Source organism: Gracilinanus agilis, chromosome 1, assembly GCF_016433145.1.
Source record: "Gracilinanus agilis isolate LMUSP501 chromosome 1, AgileGrace, whole genome shotgun sequence".
Lineage (NCBI taxonomy): Eukaryota > Metazoa > Chordata > Mammalia > Didelphimorphia > Didelphidae > Gracilinanus > Gracilinanus agilis.
Window position 1 is genome coordinate 656,971,555 of NC_058130.1, and position 23,297 is coordinate 656,994,851.

The 23,297-nt window shown below is 33.4% G+C and overlaps 1 protein-coding gene across 1 annotated transcript in view; it reads right to left on the bottom strand.

Annotated features, from left to right (window-relative positions):
• Positions 1-23,297, bottom strand: part of CSMD3 (CUB and Sushi multiple domains 3) — a 1,590,968-nt gene that overhangs the window by 708,108 nt on the left and 859,563 nt on the right. Inside the window, exon 12 of the mRNA XM_044684131.1 lies at positions 19,306-19,418. Coding sequence (XP_044540066.1) covers positions 19,306-19,418 — 113 coding nt within the window. The remainder of the gene's footprint in view (positions 1-19,305; positions 19,419-23,297) is intronic.

Below are 23,297 nucleotides of genomic sequence, written 5' to 3' on the forward strand. Positions count from 1 at the left end.
GAACAATAAGGAAAATAGAATGAAGGAAACACACAACTAGAAAATACAAATTTGAATGTGAATGGAATGAATTCACCCATAAAATGGAAATGGAGAGCAGAATGCCTAAAAAACCAAAATCTGACAATATGCTTTTTTTTTTAAACCCTTGTACTTTCAGTATATTGTCTCATAGGTGGAAGAGTGGTAAGGGTGGGCAAGGGGGGTCAAGTGACCTATCCAGGGTCACACAGCTGGGGAGTGGCTGAGGCCGGGTTTGAACCTAGGACCTCCTGTCTCTAGGCCTGACTCTCACTCCACTGAGCTACCCAGCTGCCCTGACAATATGCTTTTTACAAAAAACATACTTAAAAATGAGAAATACCCATAGAGTTAAGATAAAGGGCTAGAGAAGAATATACTATACCTCGGGTGAAACAAAGAAAAAAGGGATAAAAATCATGATCTTTGACAAAGTTAAGGACAAAAGAGAATTGATCAGAAGATATCAACAGGGAAACTGTATCATGTTAAAAGATATATATATATATATATAATGAAGCATTATCAATATTAAACCTATATGCATAAAACAAACATATGCATAATATAACATCTAAATTTTTTAAAAATCCTTACCTTCCACCTTGGAGTCAATACTGTATATTGGCTCCAAGGCAGAAGAGTGGTAAGGGTAGGCAATGGGGGTCAAGTGACTTGCCCAGGGTCACACAGCTGGGAAGTGTCTGAAGTCATATTTGAACCTAGGACCTCCCGTCTCTAGGCCTGGCTATCAATCCACTGGGCTACCCAGCTGACCCCAACATCTAAATTTTTAAAAGAAAAGCTAATGAGTTACAGGTAAAACTATATAACAAATAATAGTGGGGAACTTAAATTTTCATCTTTTAAAACTAGATAAATCTAAGCAAATTACAAATAAGCAAGAAGTTAAGGATATATATAGAATTTTAGATGATTTAAATATGATAACTACCTGGGGAGAATTAAATGGGAATAGAAAAGAATATACCTTCTCAGTGGTATGTGGTCCCTTAATAAAAAGTGATCACATATTAGGGCACCAAAATATTACATTTAAATGTAGAAAAGCAGAAAAACCAAATGCATCATTTTTAGATCATAATGTAATTAATATCGTATTTTATGAGGGACCATAGACATGAAAGGCAAAAATTAATTGGAGGCTATATAACTTAATCCTAAAGAATGAGTAGGTTAAAGAACAACTTATAGAAAAAAAATAATTTCATTAAAGAGAATGATAATACTGAAACAACATATCAAAACCTCTGAGATACCTCAAAAGCAGTAATGAGAGGAAATTTTTTATCTCTAAATACTTACATTAATAAAATAAGAAAGAACAGATCAATGAATTTGGATGGAATTTGAAAATTTGAAAAAGAACAAACTAAAAATCTCCAACAAAACACTAAATGAGAAATCCTAAAAATTAAAGTGAGATCAATAAAATTGAAAGTAAGGAAACCATTGAATTAATAAATAAACCTAGGTTTTGGTTTTATGAAAAAATCAACAAAATAGATAAACCATTTGGTTAATTTGATTTTAAAAAAAAGATAGAAGAAAACCAAATCACTAGCATTAAAGATGTAGAGGTTATATATGCCATCAAGGAAGATGAAATTAAAGCAATTATTAGGAGTTGGGGGCAGCTGGGTAGCCCAGTGGATTGAGAGTCAGGCCTAGAGATGGGAGGTCCTAGGTTCAAATCTGACCTCAGACACTTCCCAGCTGTGTGACCCTGGGCAAGTCACTTGACCCCCATTGCCCACCCTTACCACTCTTCCACCTAGGAGCCAATACACAGAAGTTAAGGGTTAAAAAACAAACAAACAAACAAACAAACAATTATTAGGAGTTACTTTGCTCAATTATATGCCCAAAATGTAATAATATAGTCAAAGAATGACTGTTAAAATAAAGCATTACTTACATTTTGTAATCCTTAAAGAGAGGTAGATACATACATAGATATGTCCAAATGGATATTTATACCAGAATGTTTATTTCTTTAATTTTATGAGTTAATATAATGAACTTAATCTGATATATTTGAGGGACAGAAAATCATAAATAAGTAGCAGAACAAAATGATAAATATATTAGTCACATGACTGTCAAAATAAAAATAATATAAGCTGGCAGGTGGAAAGGGATATGTCACAATAGTAAAAGTTGCCTACTTTGTAAGCTTTAGAGAGACTATTTCTCCTCTCACTCTCTATTCCCTCCCTCAGACTATGTGAGTACTATTTGAAGCTCTCTCTTGGACTCCTCCTTGCCAAGATGATTGGGAAGTAAACCAACATCTCTTCCTAATCCTAACACGTATGGTGGCTGCTCACAAATGGAAGCTAGAATATGTGCTCAACTATATGAGTCTAAGTTAGCTCAAAAGAACTCACTGCTTCTTCTGCTCTTCTCTGTTTTATTTTCAGATGATGAAATAATGATTCTGAGATGATAGGTTCCAAATTGCATGCAATTGGGGCAGTTAGGTGTCTCAGTGGATAGAGGCCTAAAGTCAGGAGCTATTGGGTTCAAATTTGCCTTCAGACACTTCCTAGTTGTGTGACCTAACCCCAGCTGTCTAGCCTTTATGATCTGCCAATATTTAGTATCAAGACTAAGACAGAAGGTAAGGATAAAAAAAATTGGAGGCAACTTCATGAGTTTGCTAGAGGGAGAGCTTCCTTAGCAAGTTCCCTGGCAAAAAAAGTTTTTTTTTTTTTGGTTACAAACATATGGGGGTGGGAGGGCAGAATGAAAAAGGATTTAAGTCCTTTTTTTTTAAATGCTCAAAGTTAAGTAAGCATATATCTTAACTTGAGAATGAATTTATCTAGGATTTGGAAATGGTACATTTTATTTGACTTGGAAATAAATTGTGCTGAGCATTTAAAAATATTATCTCATTTTTTCTCACAACAACCCTGGAGGTGCTGCTCTTATCCTCATTTTATAATTAAAAACCTCAGGCACAAAGAGGTTAAGTGACTTGCACAGAATTGTATATCTAGTAAGTGTCTGAGGCTGGATTTGAACTCATCTTCCTTATTCCAGGTCCAGTCCTTAATAATAATAATAATAATAATAATAATAATAATAATAATAATAACAATAATAATAAACAGCTATATATGCTCTAGAAGACTTTGATTACCTCCCAGATTCTCACAGACTTATGAAATCAAATAGTTGGAGTGGAGAAAAATGTTTAAACCACAACCTGTTTGTAAATCTTCAGTGGATTTTTGAGTAAGTTCATTCCACTTGTGGATAGTGTTAGAAAATCCTTTTTTCTATTATGTGACATCTGCCTCTTTTCCTCTCTTCCATTCACTTCTTTCTTGGTCCAAAAACAAAGTAAGGACAATCATTCTTCTGAACTCTGTCACATAGGAGTACTGAACTAGCAAATTTAAAACAAGAATGTAAAACAGAATGCTGCACAGAAGAATGAAATGAGTTCAATAGTGTGTATATCTTCTCCCAGGATATATTTAATTGATACAAACAAGAATGGCACAGTTTTCCAGGATCAAGCAGGCCCATTATTTTTCTCTAATAATAGGACATGGTCTTGTAAGTAGTCTTACTACTATATTTCTGTTTCTTTTCTAAAATTATTATTATATTTTTAAAAAATTACATGTAATAAATTTCCATGTAAGTTTTCTGAAGTTATATGATTCAAATTGTCTCCCTCCTTCCCTTCCCTCCTTACCAACCAGAACTGGCAAATAATTTAATTTGGGTTATATATGTATTACCATGTAAAATGTATTTCCATGTTTTTCATTTTTGTAATGAATAATCATATAAAACCAAAACCCCAAATCCAAATAAACAAGTGAAAAATTGTGTGCTTTCTTCTGCATTTTGACTCCAACAGTTCTCAATCTAGAGGTAGGAAGCATTCTTTGTCATAAGTCCCTCAGAATTGTCCTGGATCATTGTTTTGCTGAGAGTAGCTAAGTCTATGACAGTTCATTATTCTACAATATTGCCGTTACTGTGTACAGTGTTCTCCTGGTTCTACTTATTTCACTCTGCATCAATGCATAATGCATCACACCTGTATGTATTCGTATAAGTCTATATTTCTGCTTCATATGACCCATTATATAAATGTCCAATGAAAATTAAATCTTGATTGTTCTTTGTGAATTAAGAGGAAGAAAGGTTTGTGTCTAAGCCTAAAAGAAGAGAATCTGAGGGATGATGGGAAAATGACACAGCTCAGGGCCCAAGCAAAGACAAGAGGAGACTGACAGCTCTGAAGTATAGTTCCTTGAAGAAAATAAAGGGAAATTCAGGTAGGATTAGGCATGGCATATCTCATAGTCCCAGTGTTTTTTCTAATAAGGGTCAATTCCTTATTGCTTTTGAATCATACTGTCTAGATGGTCATCTAGTCTATCTCTGAGCAGGGCTAATTAGTCTTGAAACAGAAATAAATTATGTTTATTTTTCAATTATGAATTCAAGTAATATTTGTTTTATTCCATTTCTAGTCAACAAGCAATTATTTATTGAGCCACTACTATTTGCTCATTACTATATTAGTATCATTACCTTCTAATAATTATCTGACTGTCATTATTCAGCAACTTACTAAGGAAATAATTATAATCCCACTTTATATAGTCAAACTTTATGGATAGCAAAATATATGTTATGAGACTTTAAGCATAGCACCATGTGAAGCATCTCCATTCAAAATGAATTAAGATTCACATTATACAGAAGATGAGACATATGGCAAGCCTGTATGTATTGCAAGTCTACATCCTCCCTAAGTTCTCTGAAAAAGCCTTAAAAATTCCAATGTATCAATGGTATAATTTTAAAGTATCATGGAGAAACAGAAGTTCTGAACCCTAGTCTTGACAGTTAAAGTCATGTCTACTTAGTCACTGAATTTTGCAAATGAATCTCTGATAGGAATTGAACATATAATGATAGCAAAGAAAGAAAATGCATTATTTCCAATATAAAACTGGCATTTTCAAGCACACAAGAAAGTTACATGACACTCTTCCATGTAAAATCTACATAAACCTACATTGCTAACTTTAGATCAGGTCTGGAAAAGGTTTTAGCAGGTGTTTCATTTAAAGCCAACGTGCTACTTAACAGGAGAGAGCAGTAATTACTGAAATTATTTTTAGCAGAATGAGTTACTAAAGCTATCTTCACATCAAAACTTGAAGCATCTCAAAATGAACTTTGCTTCAACTTTGTGCTCAGGTTTCACAGTATGAGAATTCTAAACAAAATGTCTCAGAAAAACAACAACAACAAACCTTGATCTTGAACTAATGACTAATAAATTTTGCTTTTTTTTTTATCATTATCAACTCTATTAGCCAATTATCTGGTCACTTAAAGCAATTACCAAATTTGTTTCCATAGCAATTAGCTTCTCAGAACCTTGGTCTCCTCTATAAAAATGAGGAGGCTAAATACCCGTAATGAGATTTTTTCCACATTTAAATTTTATGCATAATATTTTGACGTAGTCCTACGTCAATGCTTCTTTATTACAAGAAGGTGAGTATTATTTCTCAAAAATTTTGCTAATGAAAGCAGAATTCTAACAGATTCATAATATGGTAAAATACTTCTGAGTATGATGTGCACCATGTCTATTTTCTGTGGATCAGTCTGGTTAGGTACAAAGACATAATTTATCATTAATTTTTAATTTTATAATTAAATTATATATATATATAATTAAATGTTAATTAATAAATTAATAAATCTTTGTTTATTAATCATTATTCCTCATTATGTATGAGGAATTCTTGGAAACTACATTTTATGTTACTATATGCTAACAGTCTTTATTAATTTATCTGTCACTTACTTTGAGAATAAAAATATAAACAAAAAACTGAAACCCAGGGGGAATAAAAGGAGATAACAAGACATTGTCAAATAGCCCTCAAAGGATTTAACACAATAGGTAAGGGAAAACTGTAGCCCAGAGTAGCTAAAGAACCAATCAATACCTATGAATACTGGGTGGCTATTAAACATCTTTGAAAAATCACAGGAAAATGATATTGGTAGTAGGATCGAAGAAACACGAATGATTCCATTTTTGAAAAAGGAAGAAAACAGGAGTCTACTACTGTTTGTTTAATAATTTAAATTATTCCTAGAAAAATTCCAGAAAATATTATCGAAAAATGTTTTTGAGTATTTGGAAATAGGAATAGTAGATAACTAAGGATGTGCATAGCTTCATCAAGAAAAAGTTGGGCAAAGTTAATATCATTTTCTATACTGGTTGATTTGAAAATAGTACCTTATACCTAGTAACCTGGATTTATTTTTATTTTATATTTTACTTTTAAATCTTTTTACTTTTGGTACAAATATAGCTGAAAATAGTATTAGTCTAAATTTTAGATTTCAAATTTTAAAACAGGTTTTCACTTATGTTTTTATTACATCTCATTATATTAGTTGATATGTCTTAGGTTCATATTTCTCCTCTATCCTTCATATTGGATCAATTTCCAGGACCTATTGCTTCTTCTTCATTTTTTACCTCCTTTCCATTCACATAGATGTTCCAAACTCCAAGGATTTATCAATCTCACTTAGACTACTTTAATAGTCTGTTTTTTGTAATTTATTTTTAATTAATTACATGTAATAAATATCCACATTAGTTTTCCAAAGTTATATGATCTAAATTGTCTCCCTTCTTCCCTTTCCTTTCCCTTCCCAGAACTCTCAAGCAATTTGGTCTGGACTAGACATGTATTATCATTTAAAACATATTTCCATATTGTTCATTTTTATAAGTGAATAATCATATAAAACCAAAAAACAAAAGCAAGAACTCAAATAAACAAGTAAAAAATTGTACACTTTCTTCTGCATTCTGACTCCAATAAGTTCTTTCTCTAGAAATGGATAGCCTTCTTTATTATAAGTCCCTCGAAGTTGTCCTGGATCATTGTTTTGCTGAGAGGAGCTAAATCTATCACAGTTCAACATTCCACAATATTGCTATTACTGTGTACAGTGTTCTGCTGGTTATACTTATTTCACTCTGCATCATTTCATGTAGGTCTTTCTAGTTCTTTCTGAAAGCATCCTGTTCATCATTTCTTACAACACAATAGTATTCCATCATCATTGTATACCACAATTTGTTCAGTCATTCTCCAGCTGATTCCCTTCAATTTCCAATTCTTTGCCACCACAAAAAGAGCCACTATACTTTTATACAGGTAGGTCCTTAAACTGCAACCCCGCCCCTTTTTCCAATCTCCTTGGGATACAGTCCTAGTGGTAATATTACTGGATCAAAGCCTATGCATTATTTTATAGTCTTTGAGCACAGTTCCAAATTGCCCTCCAGAGTGGTAGGATCCATTCACAACTCCACCAGCAATACAAATAAACTGGATTTTAGCAGAACATTATGGTTTCTTTATGTAAATGTAGGACATAGGGTAGATGTATTGTTAGGAAGATTTGGAGTTGGTTGATCCTGCTCTGGATAATTATTGTGTCAAGATGAAAACAGAATTACTGGTTTAAAGAGTACGGCTATTCCTGAGATTCTTGGGCTTAGCTTCCCAAAGGTAGTTGGCAAGGATGTTGGCAGGAAGGCTGTCGCTCCACAGAGCTCCCTTAGATAATGAATTCAAAGACAGTCTAGAAGCAGGGCTGAGGGTCAAAAAGGAACAGCACCAGGCATATGACCACTGAAGTGAATTTCTTGCCATTCTAAGCCAGGATGACTTTTTTCATTTTAAGTAACCAGAGAGAGGTGGGGTAGAGCTGAAGGTAAATGGATCTAGCTCATCTCTATCAAATTACCCTCCAAAAACAATAATAGAAGGCCTCAAAACAAATTCTGGGGCAGCATAATTTACAAAAGTACAAGTAATTTTTAAGCCCCAAACAATTAAAGAGGTCATGTCAAGAATCTAGGATATATGTGGAATGCAGCTGGTCAGGGCAGGTTCCACTGAGGCAACAACCCTTGGGCACGACTGAAGCATTCAAGCAGAGAGGGTAGCCTTATCCTCTAGGCCAGTGCTGGTGAACCTTTTAGAGATTGCATGCCCAAACTGCACCTTCAAGCTACCTGTGAGCCTCACACATTACCTCAGACAGCAGAGGGAGGAAATGCTCCCATTGGGCTGCTGGGAGGAGGAGTGGGGCATGTGAAAATTATCCTCAGGTGCGGTAGAGACAGGGAACGTAGCATCCCCTCTGGCATGCCAGGACACACATACCACTCTGCCAACGGGACTCTGGGCTAATCAGTGGAATATCAAAATATTTTTCAGTCATTTTTAATTCCTATCCAATATTGTAACCCTGTTTAGGTTTTTTTTTGGCAAAGATGATGGAATAATTTGCCATTTCCTTCTCCAGATCATTTTACAGATGAGGAACTGAGGCAAACAGGGTTAAGTGAGTTGCCTGGGATCACATAGCGAGTGAGTGTCTGAGGCCAGATTTAAACTTAGGAATATGAGTGTCCCTGAATGGAGGCCCCACACTCTATCCACCAACCCATTTAGCTGCCCATTAAAATCCTTACTTACATACAATGTACTAGTCAGGGCCTTCAAGGCCTCTTGAAGCTGTCAAAAAAGAGAAACATGCTACCTTGAGATGTCATGGGTCCCCTCTCCTTTGATGTCTTTCAAGCAGAGACTAGATAATCATTATGCTGGGTATGTTAGTGAGTAATCCTCTTTTTTTAATGTTGAAGTAGATGGCCACTGAGGTCCTTTCCAACTCTAAAATTATATGAGTCTCTGATTCTTTCCTGAAGTATTCCAATAACACCTAATTGCTCCCCCTGCTTCCATGTTCTCTCTTCTCCAATCCATCCTCCACATGTTGTCAAATTAAACTTCCTAAGGAATAGATCCCAACTCTACTCAAAAACTTCATTAGCTCTTGGTGTATAAAATAAAATCCATCATGTTGGTAATTAAGCCTCTCTCCCTTGTCTGGTTCTTAGCTACCTTTACAACTTTATGTTGTGTTACTCCAATTCATGAGCTTTAGTTCTAGCCAAACTGAATTTAGTAAAAACAAGATAGGCAGCTAAGTTGTACAGTGGATAGAGTACTTGGCCTGGAATCAAGAAAACCTGAGCTCAAAGGTAGCCTCAGACTTGTATTAGCTATATTTCTGTAACATGGAAAATGGCAGGGTGGAATTCCTGCAAGGTACAGGGTCAAGCCTCACCCAGAATTCCAGGGGACTCCCTGCCATTTTCCATGTTACAATTTCCTCAAGTGTAAAATGGGAATAATAGCATTACCTAAGTTACAGGACCATTATAAGATGCAAAAAGCACTTAACTCAGTGTCTTTCATCTAATAGGTTCAATGTAAATGCTATTTATTCCTCCTTCCTTCCTTTCTTCTTTCTTTCTTCCTTTCTTTCCAAATGTGATGTCATCTTCTGTTTCTACGAATTTTCACAGGCTATTCCTTAAACCCAGATACATATTCCTTTTATTTCCATTGCTCATGATCCATGTTTTCCTTTAAGGCTCAACTTGGGTGTCATCTGCTCTGTGAAACTTTCTCTGATTTCCTTAGTAATTTCTGTTCTCTCCCTCTACAGATTTCCTTGGACTTACTTTTTTTAATTTATCTAGTATAGCCTGCCTGTATTATATAAACTCTATGAGGATTAGAATTCATTGGTTTCTGACACTGTATCCTCAACCCTTTGCATACAGTAGGCACTTATTTCATCTTTGTTGAATTGAATTGAATTAATTCCTTCAAATAAAAACTTCAAAAGGCAATACTACAATGGAATTTTTTTGAGAGGGCATGCCAGAAAATAGCATAAAATTAATTGTGGATTTATTCAATGGATTGACTGCACAGCTAGATTTTTAACATCCTTTGAAAGTACACCTCTGAATCTATCAGTTTTTATTTTTTTAAGATCTCTCTTTGAAATTATCTGAATGCTAGCAAAAGTGACATATTGTGGAAAGATCAGTAATAAAGAGAGTCATAATTAAAGTAATGAACTAAAAAAAGATAAAATGTGATGAGTGAAACACTTTTTGTTAATTAAAATAACTAATGAAAATTTTATTGTAAAGAATCATATATACATACAGATATGTATATATAGATATAAATATTTTAAGAGGCTCTATCAAAAAGGAAATTAAGAAAATATCCATATAGAAAAATCAGTCTTCATAATCATTTTAATCACTGATTGCTGAGACTCTGAAAGGTCTTTTTTCACATTAAAAAATGAATTAATATATTCAATTTACCCTCTACATAAAGTCCCACTATAAGGCAAGTATCAAAACAAAAGAAAAACCAATATTTTCAGGGGTCCTTAACTAATTTCAAATGTTTCTACTTTTTATCAATTTTTATCTTGAATGAATGACTGTCTAACTTTCCCTTCCCTTTTCAGTTATAGCTTCAGCACTAATAAAATAAAATAAATAATTTCAATATGGCTTTTATCTATTGGTCTGGTTCTGCTTTCCTTTTAATAGGTAATTGAAAAATGAAAATCTCTTTTGATGTTGAAGACTTTCAAGATAAGCTAACAAGCATTTATTTATCACCTATTCTGTGCCAGGAACTGTGCTAAGCCCTGAGAAAACAAAGAAAGGAGAAAAATACTCCTGATGTCAAGGAACTCACAGTCTAACAAGGGAGAAAATAAGTATAAAAGTCGCTGTCTTCAGCTTCTCTCAAAGTGATAACTATTCCTTCAAAAAGAAGAAGCTACACCATTATTTTGGGTCTATTCTTCTCATTCAAGCAACAAAACAAACTCTCAGTCAGTCTAATTTAATTCAAATCCCCTTTACCAAAGTATTACTTTAGCTCTATTTCATATCCCTCTAAATTTTCTGCCCTCAATAAAGTACATTTTAAATATAATTTTAATTTATATCTTTTGTATTAAATTACCTAATTTCACCTCTGTATCACTATCTTCCCCATAAGTTATGAATTTTTCCCTATACTATTTAGAATACAATTGAAATAAATTACCAACTCTCTGGCCTTAAGTAATATTTACTCACAATTAGGTAAAATATCTCTCATAAAAAATTCTGTTTGAAGGGTGCAAGTCTTTTGAAAACTTTTAAACTGAACTTGAAGATTAAGTGTATTTTGAAAGTTATGAGCCTCTAAGGGAAATTTTAGAAGCAAATGCCCCACACATTGCCTGCCCCCCCCTTTTTTGTCAAAAACAAAATAGCAACAAGCAGCAGTAGCAATAGCAAAAAACAACAAAGCAGTAATTATTTCTTTGTGGATGTAAGGCAGGGATTGGATCAAGAAGATCAAAAATCCTAAATTCTATATACAAGGAAAAATATATTGTAAAAATCAAAAATAAAAACTGGGAAATAATTATCTGAGCCAAGTTGTAAATTACAAAATGTTATGGTCCAGGCCTGTTCCAACTAGTCCAAAGACTCAATGCTTATTATGTATTAGACTATATAGAAAGTCAAATTATAGAGACCTCACTCCTCTCAAAATTCCCTTTTATATTCTGTTGTCAACCAACACATACATTGTCAGAGCTTTTGGGTATCTTTTACACAAAGATTCAACTTTTTTTCATTCCCTAAGAAACCAGTACAATATATAAAAAATGATATTTTGCCATCAATATTTGCTTGTTCTATTTATTCAACATACTTTTGCACTTATAGATTAAAAATTTGCATAGATTTTAGTTTTTCTTACATAAATACACACACAAACACATCATTATTCAGGTTTTTTTTATTTTGTCTTTAAATCAGTAGATTTTTGAAGGGGAAAAATAAAATCTCTCATAGACATGTACATTTCTCCTTCCATACTGAGGAACAATGTGAGTATGTTTTAACATAAAAATATCTGAAAAATGAAACTGAATGATATCTGATAAATTAATTAGGAAGGAACTGAAATAAGAAATTTTATTATTCTATCACCAGAGATAAATGTACTCCTTGTCTTGATTCTTTTTCCATACCAATATCTTCATTTTGCCCCCTTTTCCATTTGTGGTCAGGTTTGAATTTATAGTTAGTGTTAACATTGTAACACATCTCAAGGTCTTTGGATCCTCATTGCCTAAATTATATTAAACACTTGAGATTTAGGAGAGAGACAGATAGACAGACAGACAGACCCAGGGAGACAAAGACAGAGACAGAGAGAGAGAGAGAGAGAGAGAGAGAGAGAGAGAGAGAGAGAGAGAGAGAGAGAGAGACAGAGACAGAGAGACAGAGAGAGACAGAGACAGAGACAGAGACAGAGAGACAAAAAGAATCAAAGGCATAGAGAAAGAGAGAGATGGGTACACAGAGTTTGCACCCATTCATTTCTCTTATTAAACTATTTCATCTCTAATGTGAGATGTCCTATAGTGAGAACTTGCTTCATGCACATAGATGACTTAATATATACATCTTAGGAAGTTTCCTTGAACATTGAGAAATGAAATCATTTGGCCAAGCTAAGAATTAAATGTCAAAGGTAGTATTTGAACTGGGGTCTTTTTGACTGAAAGTCTAACCCTCAATTCACTACATCATGCTGATTTTTTATGATAGATAATAACAATTAGGAACAAACTTGCTAGAATCAATAATGATAAAAATAAATTCATCCTTCATTGTTGTCAATCAAACTATATTTGAATAGTTATATCTCCTACAAAATGTTTCCAGTTAAAAGCCAAATACACACACACAAGTAAAATGAGACTCTCCTCCAAATTAGAACCTAGAATTCAAATGGAGAGGGAAAATAACATGTTATGACAGAATTCCATTTCCCACTGGACTCTAATGATGAGGATCTGGGTTAATGCTGTGTAACTTTGCTGACATGCCAACCAGTTCATAAACCTGGCAGTTTTAACAATTATATTCTTTGTTGAAATACTGTCATTGGTGATTAATATAGTTTCTAAAGTTTGAACAGTTAGAGACTTTTTGACAGGTAACCTTCAAAAGATGAAAAGAATTATAAAGCCAAGAGGAATATAAAGATGCCAGACTCATTCAGCCATTTAGATCAGAAAACGATTTGCAGAGATCTGGAACACCTACAAAAAGAGCTTTAGATTTTCTAAGGTTGTTTTCCCAGCCAATCTCTTATTTACCAGGTATGAGACAATAAAAAATGAAGATCAAATTATAACCTAGGCTAACCATTTTTTCCATTGTCAGTTACCTAAATTTCTACTTGCTGCACTAAAGAATCCATTCCTCTGAGAGATTAATATAGTATCCAATCTTTGGAACAAGTGACAAACACAAGACATAGGTGTTCCATCACTTTGACAGAATCATGCATTCCCTCCCTCGGTCTTCAAACCTAAAGACCATAAACATGAAAAGAGCTAGTGTTTGGGCAACTAAAAAAGGAACCTTTTATTATGCATATATAAATGGATTAATTTGAATTAGAGAAGTTGGCACAGCTTCATTAAGTGTTGCTAATAAAAAAGTATTATAGTCATCATAATACTTGAAATATATATGAGAAAATACAAATATTAATTTTAGATGCTCTTTTACATTTCCATGTTTTTAAATCATGAGTTTGTTTTTACTGAATTTATTAACATTTGCATATTGTGTCAGTCAGAGTGCTCTTATTTGCATTTTAATAGTTTCCTTATGTATCCAAACTCCTCAAATCCCTATGTCTCTATATGACTTTAGTGAAAGTTCTATATGTGTATCAGGCACATGATATACAGAAATGAGAACACATGAGTTACTACTAATTATATGATTCCAATTCAAAGTAGATCAATAGGTCTGGGAAAAGTCAAATGTTCAATCTAAATAGCCACAAATTAAATTATTTGATGCAGGAAGTAGTTATATGCAAAGTTTTAACTAGCAGAGGAAAAATAGGGCTTTGAGTTAGAGTAAATGTAAGATGGAAACACAATTCCTTCCTTTACCAATAATTGTCTGTCACAACTGAATTTCTCCCAGGCACAGTTATGAATATTTATGGTTCTGGTTACATAGGATGTGATTTACTCTGGAGTAAATGGTTAGGACTTATGACATGAATATATTTCTACAGAATGATTCATTGATTAATGACAGCCTTTTCTGTGATGTCTGTTATATCATCCATTCTTTAGGTATAGAAACCCAAGAGTTAGGGAAACGTGGGCTCTTAGCACAACTCTTATGATGATGGTCTCATGGAAAGAAAGAATAGTGGACCGGAAGGCCAGAAAATTGGGTTCTGTTCCCAATTCTGCCAGTAATTAATTAGCTATGTGGCCTTAAGTAAATCATTTACCTTCTCTGGCTTTTACTTAATTTGCCCATAAGATGAAACTTGAGGCTAGATAGTTCCTAGGAACTCTTCCAGGTATAACATAATTGAAATGCATGATTAAGATTATTAGATTCATTAACATCACAGAAAAATGAGTAACCATTGAGCTTATGCACAAGACTTTAAAAAAGGTTTTGAAAAGCGATATCATTATTTAATCTAGGAATTAATTAACTCTCAAGAACCACTCCTTAAAGTTTACTTCAAACTGTAACTTTATATTTGAAGAAAGACACTTTAAAGGAATTTAACTAGTTCTTTTGGTCATCTTTCCAAATTAAAAGATCTTAAGTTATCTTCAAAGAGAAATCAACTCAGTGTCCTTGACTTCTTTTCAATTAATAAAATGAGAAACCTCATGGCAATATTAGCAAATATGCAACCAACCAATGATGTTTTATTTTCTAACTATTTTATAAAATGCCTTATAATATAAATATTTTTTCTGAATGTTCTTAGGATCAAAAAGAAAGAATAACAAGAGTATGATACTGGCAAGGGCTCTTTCTGGGTTCTTAACAGCACTATAATTCTCCTGAGGCCAGACCAAATGAAACAGACAAAGATCTATGGTCCATCAAAGTCCTTTTCCAGTACTTTGTTATGGCATGATGATGATACTTCCTTCTCAAAAGCTATAGGAAAATATGATTTAAGTAGAGACAAATTGTTAATTCTGGAGTTAAAGGAAAAAATTAGCTATCCTCACAGGGATTTATCACTAAATTGGCTACAGAATCATGAATTTTTCAACTCTAACAACTCTCAGTGCTCATCTACAATATAAAGGGGTTATAATATGTATCAGTGGAATGAATACCTATAGAAATTTATATCATATTCTTGATAGCATAGAATATAAGTATCTATATTACTCAAGGCACTTATCAAATATTTCCATTTTCCAAAGTTGTTTCTTTAGTTATCCAGTTTCTATGAGTTGTTTACTTTGTGAGTACAAAAATCATGTTTTATACATATATTGTTCCCTTGTGTGTTATATCACTTGGCATATGTGGTCTATGATTTATTCCAGTGACACACAAATGTTATAAGACTATAGGAGCTTATAGTCAAAACCCATACTGCCCAGGTCTTCGAACCTCATATCTCTCATATTATTGTGTAAAAGACACCACAAGTCTCTGGATTTTGCTCATTTGTCTAACTAGAACCTTTAAGTTCCCAGAGATGAACTTGGTTACACTGAAGATCTCTCAAAGTCTAGAACTAATTCAGTTATGGGGAAACATAGTTCATCTACTATTTTAACTCTTGAGAACCCTACAATATGATTTATATATAAAGGATTAAAAGTTAAAAATAATAATACCTTTAAATGTATATCAGAATACATAATAATTTATTTAACAATAGAAGAAAGGAAATAGTAATGTTGTACTATAAACATATTAAAAACATATAAAAGTTTAATGTATATATAATAAAATGCACTGGATAGAGTGCTGGCCATGGAGTGAGGCAGACTCCTTTTTCTGAGTTCAAATTTGGCCTCAAACACTTGTGTCATGAAGAGCCATAAACAACTGAAAAATGGCTGTATCGACCCAGATCACCGTCTCCCAAAATTGGATCAATTATTCACTATGATAAAGAGTAGGCATATACATAACGGAACCTGGTATGGAAACACATGAGGTAGGAAAACGTGGTATCTAAGGACAACTTTTAATGCTGTACTTCAGGCTTCGGGGTTACTGGTTCATCTATACCACACAAAACTTTCCTTACTTGAGGACTGAACCCCATACCCTGGCTGAGGAAATCCCCTTTTTCACTTGAATTCAGACTCTGTACACATTAGCCATCTTCTTTCTAAGGGTGTTTACAAAGTGTACTAATACAAATAGGGGTTCTCTTAAGCCAAACAGCTGCCAATTTTATGACACTGAGCAACACAGGTCAGTTATTCACTCACCTCTGTTATTCAATCAGAATGGAGCTCACAGGAACACAGTTCCTCTCACTAGGAATCACAAAGCCCCTTTGCATTTCCTTCTCAGACCAGAGTTGGAAGTCCAAAGCAACAAACCCTTTTGGGAAGTTTTGTCTAGCTCTGGCTCCCAGAGGAGCTGAAAGGCAAGTTTCTCAAAGTAGTAGTTGTAGTCCAACACATTAAAATGGAACTTCTTAAGTCTCAATGACTCAGATGATTCTTTAAAAAACACAACCCCCTAACTTTCCATGTAAAATAACTCGTTTTTAATCATTCCTGTCTTTAAATGTTATTAAGCTTCTCATTATTTTTGTTTTATCCTCTTTAGTCATATAAGTTCTATAGGAATTAGCTGACCTACCATGAGGATTTTCAACACTGGAGTTCTCTTTTTGGTGTACTTGATACTAAGTTTCTGTACTCTCACACATTTAAGCGTTTAATAAGCAAAATATCTTCTCAGCCTTTTATAACCTTAAATTGTTCCCACACATCACTCAACATTGCTAACAGAGATCCAAGCGTCTGTACCACAGATCATTTTCTCTCTAAAACTTAGCAAAACCTCTTCTGAAAGCTATATTTCTTCATGTAAATTTTAGGAGTTTATGCTAAGACAAAATTATTTTTATCATTTATGAGTTTATATTAAAGCAAAACCCTCAAAACTGCTAGGCAATTCTACAATATCTTCCTCATCAACTTTCTATCTCACACACTACAGCAAAACTTCCAAATTTTTTTCATTTCTTCTCTTATTCCTCTTTTTCCTCCTCTAAAAATAGATCTCTTTGGATTTTTTAGCAAAAAATTGAGGCCATTTACAATGAAATCCTAGTCTCTTGCCTCATCTCCTATCACTCAGATGCCTTTGGCCACTCTTTCACTCCTGTCTCCATACCTTATTTTTTACCAACACTAACCCTTTGATCTGTTCAAATGAACCTATTCCATTCCAATTCCTCTAATAAATTTTCCCCTTCATCATTCCCACTCTATCATCAATCTTTCCCTGTCTACTAGAATATTTTTATCTGCCTACAAAGATGATTATGCTTCTCTCACTCTCTAAAACCCTCAACTGATTCTTCCAACCCTGCTGCTGTCCAACATCTTTTCGAGACTTTGTAGCTAAATTTCTTAAAAAGGCCATCTACAATACATTGTCTTTCCTCCCAAACACTTTAACTCATCATAGTTCAGCTTCTGACTTCATCATTCCACCAAAACTGCTCTCTCCAAAGTTAACAATAGTCTCTCAATTGTCAAATCCAATGTCCTTTTCTCAATCTTCATTCTCTTCAGCCTCACTGAAGCTTTTGACATTGCTGATTATTCTCTCTTCCTTAATACTCTCTTCTCTCTAGGTTCTCAGAACTTGGCTCTCTCCTGGCTCATTTACTAATTCTGTCTCCTCTTCTGGATCATCAACTAGATCCCTCCATATTACTTCACAAGGTGATCTCATTAGCTCCCATGAATTTCAATATCATCTCTATGCTGATGATTCTCAAATCTAATTATCATTGCCTTAAATTGTTTGTTTACTTCCAATTTTTCATCTCTAATCGCCTTTTCAGAAGAAATGGAATTAACTGGATATCTAATAGATATTTTATACACATCATGTCCAAGACAGCTTATTATCTTTTACTCTTAATTCCTACCTGCATACCTTCCTTATTACTATAGAGGGCAACACAAACCTCACAGTCCTTCAAACTTGAAACTTTGGTTTCATTTTTGATTTTTTGCTCTTTCTCAGCCTCTATATGCAATCTGGGGCCAAGGCATGTTGATTTCAGCTTTGTAATATCTCCCTTTTTGATGCTGCCACCATTCTAGTCCAGGCTTTTCTCACCTCATGCATAGACAACTAGAATAGTATGTTGATAGATATTCTTTAATTTAATTCCATTTAGTCATCAAAGTGATTTTCCCAACTCATAGACCTGAATGTGACATCTTTCTTCTTAATAAACTCCAGTGGCTACAGATCACCTTTAGAATAAAATACAAAATATCCTCTTTCATGTTCAGAGCATTTTATAACCTGACTCTCTCCATTTTCCAGAATTATTACACCTTATTCCCCACCATGTACTCTTCCATTCAGTAATACTTACCTCTTTGTTATTCTATACACAAGACAATCCCCTGCCTAGGGGCTCCAAATTTTCTCTGTCTGGTTCCTCATATCTGGAATTATCTCATACCTCAACTCTACCTACTGGTGTCCCTCTCCTTAATTCTCTAATAAAATTTTATTGTTTTATAGTAAGTCTATCCTAATCTCTCTTAATTCTGTGCCCTCCCTCTCTTATTTATTTCCTATTTATCACGCATAAAACCTGTTTGCCCATATGTGTTTCTTTGATGTCTCCTCTATTAGATTGTGAGTTCCTTGAGGGTGGATAATGTCTTTTTATCTTTTTGCATCTCCGTTTCTTATTCCACTGCCTGACATATGGTAGTTGCTTAATATTTATTGATTGAAAATAGAATTTTTATACTCATAATAGATATAAAAACTGGGCAATTTTCCACATCATTTCTTAATATATACAAGCCTTTTTATTTATAGAAAAGCACTTGTTATACCCTCTTCATCATCAAATTCTCCTTTTGAAATGGGCCTTGAAGAGATAATGAACCTTATATTTTCAGTGCCTAACAGGCACATATTCCTTCAAATCATTGTCAGTCAATAAACTGAAGGAATGATTGATTTTTTTAAGCCATGGCAGAATTCAAGACATAATGAAAACATAAATTAATAAAAGGAAAAATTTAATCAATACTAAGTAAAAGGGAAATATTTTATTTAAATATATACTAGCTTTTGAATAAAATCTAATGGGAATGTAACAAATCAATTAAACTTTCATTTTAATAATTTTTGCAGGTTATACAGCAAAAATGTTTTGCTTATTAGCAATTTGTTATCATTACCTTTGTAGTTCACCTTGAATCCAACTGATCCAACACTTTCATCTGTCTGAAGGTGAAGCCACATTTGGCTACTCATGCTTACTATTAAATCTGGTACAAAGCTTCCTGTTAGCCTAGAAAAAGGAACAGACAATGATAGAAATAGATTATCAGAGAAATTCTCTATGTTTAAATTGCTATGGAGACTAAATGTGAAAGCTATCATATTCAGAAACAGTAGTAACACTAATGGAGAAATAACAAAAAAGTGACAAAATGAAAAGTAATAACCAACAATCAATTATAATTATATATATTCATGCATATGAAGCAACTCTTTCTGCACAAATTGCGAATTTCATCTTCTTATGACCATTTTTGCACTTTTTAGGTTCAAAAAAGGAAGAAAAGAGCTTTAAAAATCTAGAGATTGGAGAATAGACAAATAATAAACCAAGGATTTCATTGGTATAGGTGAGGAAACTCCTTAAACCAATCCAGATTAGTAGTACCTTTTAGACCATTTAAGTTCTTTAAATTGCCTAGATAAGATGGAGTTAATGGAATTACCCAGGAGTACAGAGCCAGTAATGTCAGGAATCAGACTTGAATTAGTGTTTATAGTTTCTATCCCCATGACAGCTGCCATTACTTTTACAATAATAAAACAGCTAAATGTATAAATGTAAGAGTCTGTTTTCAGGGTGCAGGACCTATATACATGTTAGAAATGATCTATAAAATTAGAAGTTTACTATGATCTATAATACTTTATTGTAAGCAGTCAAAATGTAACATTACTACATCTGAATTCACTAGTGAGACACATTATAATTAAGAGGAATTAAAAAAAATCCTTGGTATTTTCTTACTTTAACTAATATTGTTATCTCAACTAATATGCACAGTTTCTCAAAAACTTTGAAGCACTATATCCATATCTATCATTATCATTGTAGCAAATGTTTCCTTGAATCTCTCGTTTTCACCTTGGTGAAACTCCTAAAAAATATTCCAGACACAATGGAGAAGGAAAGGGAGTTAATTGCTATCTATATAAAATGCATAAAGGACATAATTGGAATAAGGAGGAAAAAAAGCCACAATGGAAATTAACAACAGGCAGGACAACAAAGGTCAATAAAACAAGGGACAAAGCTTTACTGTTGATAGATTAAATCAATTATGGAAAAAAAATATCTAAAAGGTAGAACAATTTGCTGTCTTGAAGTGGAAAAGTGTGGGGTACATCACCATGATTCTTAAACAAAACTACTGGCTGAAACAGGTTCTGATTTATCAAACCTTTGTTAATGAAGTACTAATTTATTATTGCTGCTGTTATTTATTACAACAATAAAAGTTCTTAAGAAGTAGGAATTGGATTGATAATTGCTTACAGATTATTTGAAAAAAAGTTAAAATATTTACCAAAATATTTGAAGACCAGACATCATTTAACTGAGAAATATTAAAAGCCATACTAATAGGCACATTCCTCTGCACTCTTTAAATGTAACTATTAGTGGTATTCCTCCAGATAGAACTTACAAAACAACCAAGATAGAAAACTGAAGCCACAAGACACTTCATGTTTACCATCTACACGGTACCAATCGATGTCTCAGTGTGTGAACAAATAGCTGAGTCATATGGCTTTGATTATAGATGCAATCTAAGTATATCTGGATTTGCCTACTTCATCTATCACAGAAAAACTCATGAGGGAACTATAGAACATATCTAAATTGCTTAATAAGGAATTCATTTTGTGAGTGAACTGTGATCTTCACCCCTTTCAAACCAGAACATCATCACAGACAAAATATTTCCCAGAATGACTTATATATAGCATTGGTCAATAAAAACTTAACAAAATTTTAATATTGTGAACATATCAAATATTAATATGTGGATTTAAAAGCTCTCAAAATATAGATGCCTTTGGGGGAGGGAATTGAACAGAATGAGAAAAAGGATAAATATTCTCCATCTCTGTATAATTTCACTAAGCCAACAAGATGAGCTTAAATTCCAACACTTTATTCAATGATGAGATTTATCTACCTGTATAATATATCATCAAATAGAATTAAAAGAATAATAGGAAGATGAAGACCTGTCCCAAGATCGTTTCTACCTAAACTTCATCAAATATAAGATGAGAACAAGAAATAACAGCAGCAATAACAATGCTAACAAAAATGATAATATTTTAAAATTACAATGGCATATTTCCTAAATGAGCAGATGACAAGTCCTTCTACTAAAAATACACATCTCAAAATATTCTTCAGAATTCAACTGTGTACTGGAACCAAGGCATTATCAAAGCTTGAACCATTGTCCAAAATCCAGTGGATAGAATATTGATCCCTAAAAACTTTAGATAAACAATTTTATCAAACGTTGCCATGCTAAATACTCAATATATTACAAAAGAAAAAACATTTTAAAATGTAGAGACCTGGTAAAATAATTAAAAATCATTTGAGAACAAGATAAGTATCTATTAACCTGGTAATACTATGTGCTGAAGGAGTTGTCCCAAAGATGCTTTTAGTCCGTCTAGAAAAGATAGGCTTACATTGCAATACTTTTATTCAATTACCAAAAAATAGCCTAAAAATCCACTCATGCAATAATATTTAATCTATTAAATATTAAAGAATAACAGTGGGAAAGTGATATATTCTAGGTTAGGTTCTATCTGTAATCTAGCAAAAAATGAGAAGAATGCAACAAATAATAATAAAAATAACAGCTACTTATGGTAAAAAGAACTATCTTATATTACCTTATTTTGATTCAACAATCACTTATTCATTGCATACTAGATTGCAAGTCATTGAGCAGGGAATAATAAGATGAAAAATAACAGGTTTCCTACTATCTATAAAAATTGAAATATACATAACTATGACGTAGAAAATGATAGGGTAAAAGCATAGATAGTTGCACACATGAATAATGAATGAATGACAAAACATTCCAGGAAAATCTGAGCAGTAAGAGAACACTTTTAGCTAAGTATAACAGGGAGGTGGCATCAGAGCTAGGAATTTTAATAGCTGAATATGAATAGACAATGTTTTCTAGGCATGAAAGACATGGTAGTGTAAGTAATATTACTTTTTACAGATTAAATTTTACAGATGAGGAAGCAAAATCTGAAAGGTATGAAAGACACTTGTATTTACTTCACAATTTTTCCTTCCTCCCATTGTTAGTGTCTTCCTCATTTAACAATCAGTCAACTTTTATTAAGCCCCTACTATGTTCCTGGCACTGGGCCAAGCTTGATTTTTTGATGAATCTAATTCTTGAAATTACTTGCTACTTGTTTATATAAAGGAAAATGGATAAGCATTTCTATAGAGTATTCTATGCCAGGCACTCACTATACTAAAAGCTTCCCAAATATTTTCTCATATGATTCTTAAAACAAGTTTGTGAGGGAGGTGCTATTATTGTCGCTATTTTATAGTAAAGAAAACTAAGGCAAATTGGCATTAAGTGGCCAGTGTTATACATATAGTGTTTGAGCCTGGATATGAACCCAGGTCTTCATGGTTTCAGGCCCAATACTCTATTAACTGTGCAGCACACAGAAAAACAGATACAATTTTTTTTTACATAGTATAGTTATCTATTCAAAGACTTATCTGCTCATTATTTCTACATCAAAATCCTAAATAAGTATTAATGAACGGAGACAGTTGTCTTCGGTCCTTGTTGTTCAGTTTTCTCAGTTGAGTCTGGCTCTTCATGGCCCCACTTGGGGGTATTCTTGGTAAAGATTCTGGAGTGTTTTCCCATTCCCTTCTCTGGCTCATTTTAAAGATGAGAAAACTCAGGCAAACAGAACAAGTGGGGACAGATTTGAACTCAGAAAGAGGAGTCTTCCTACCTCCAGGGCCAGCACTGTCTTCCTTGAGTCATCTCGCTGCCCTCCCACTCCATCCCAGGGCTTCTGAATTCAAAGTTAAAGATCATTCTCTTATGCCATTGCT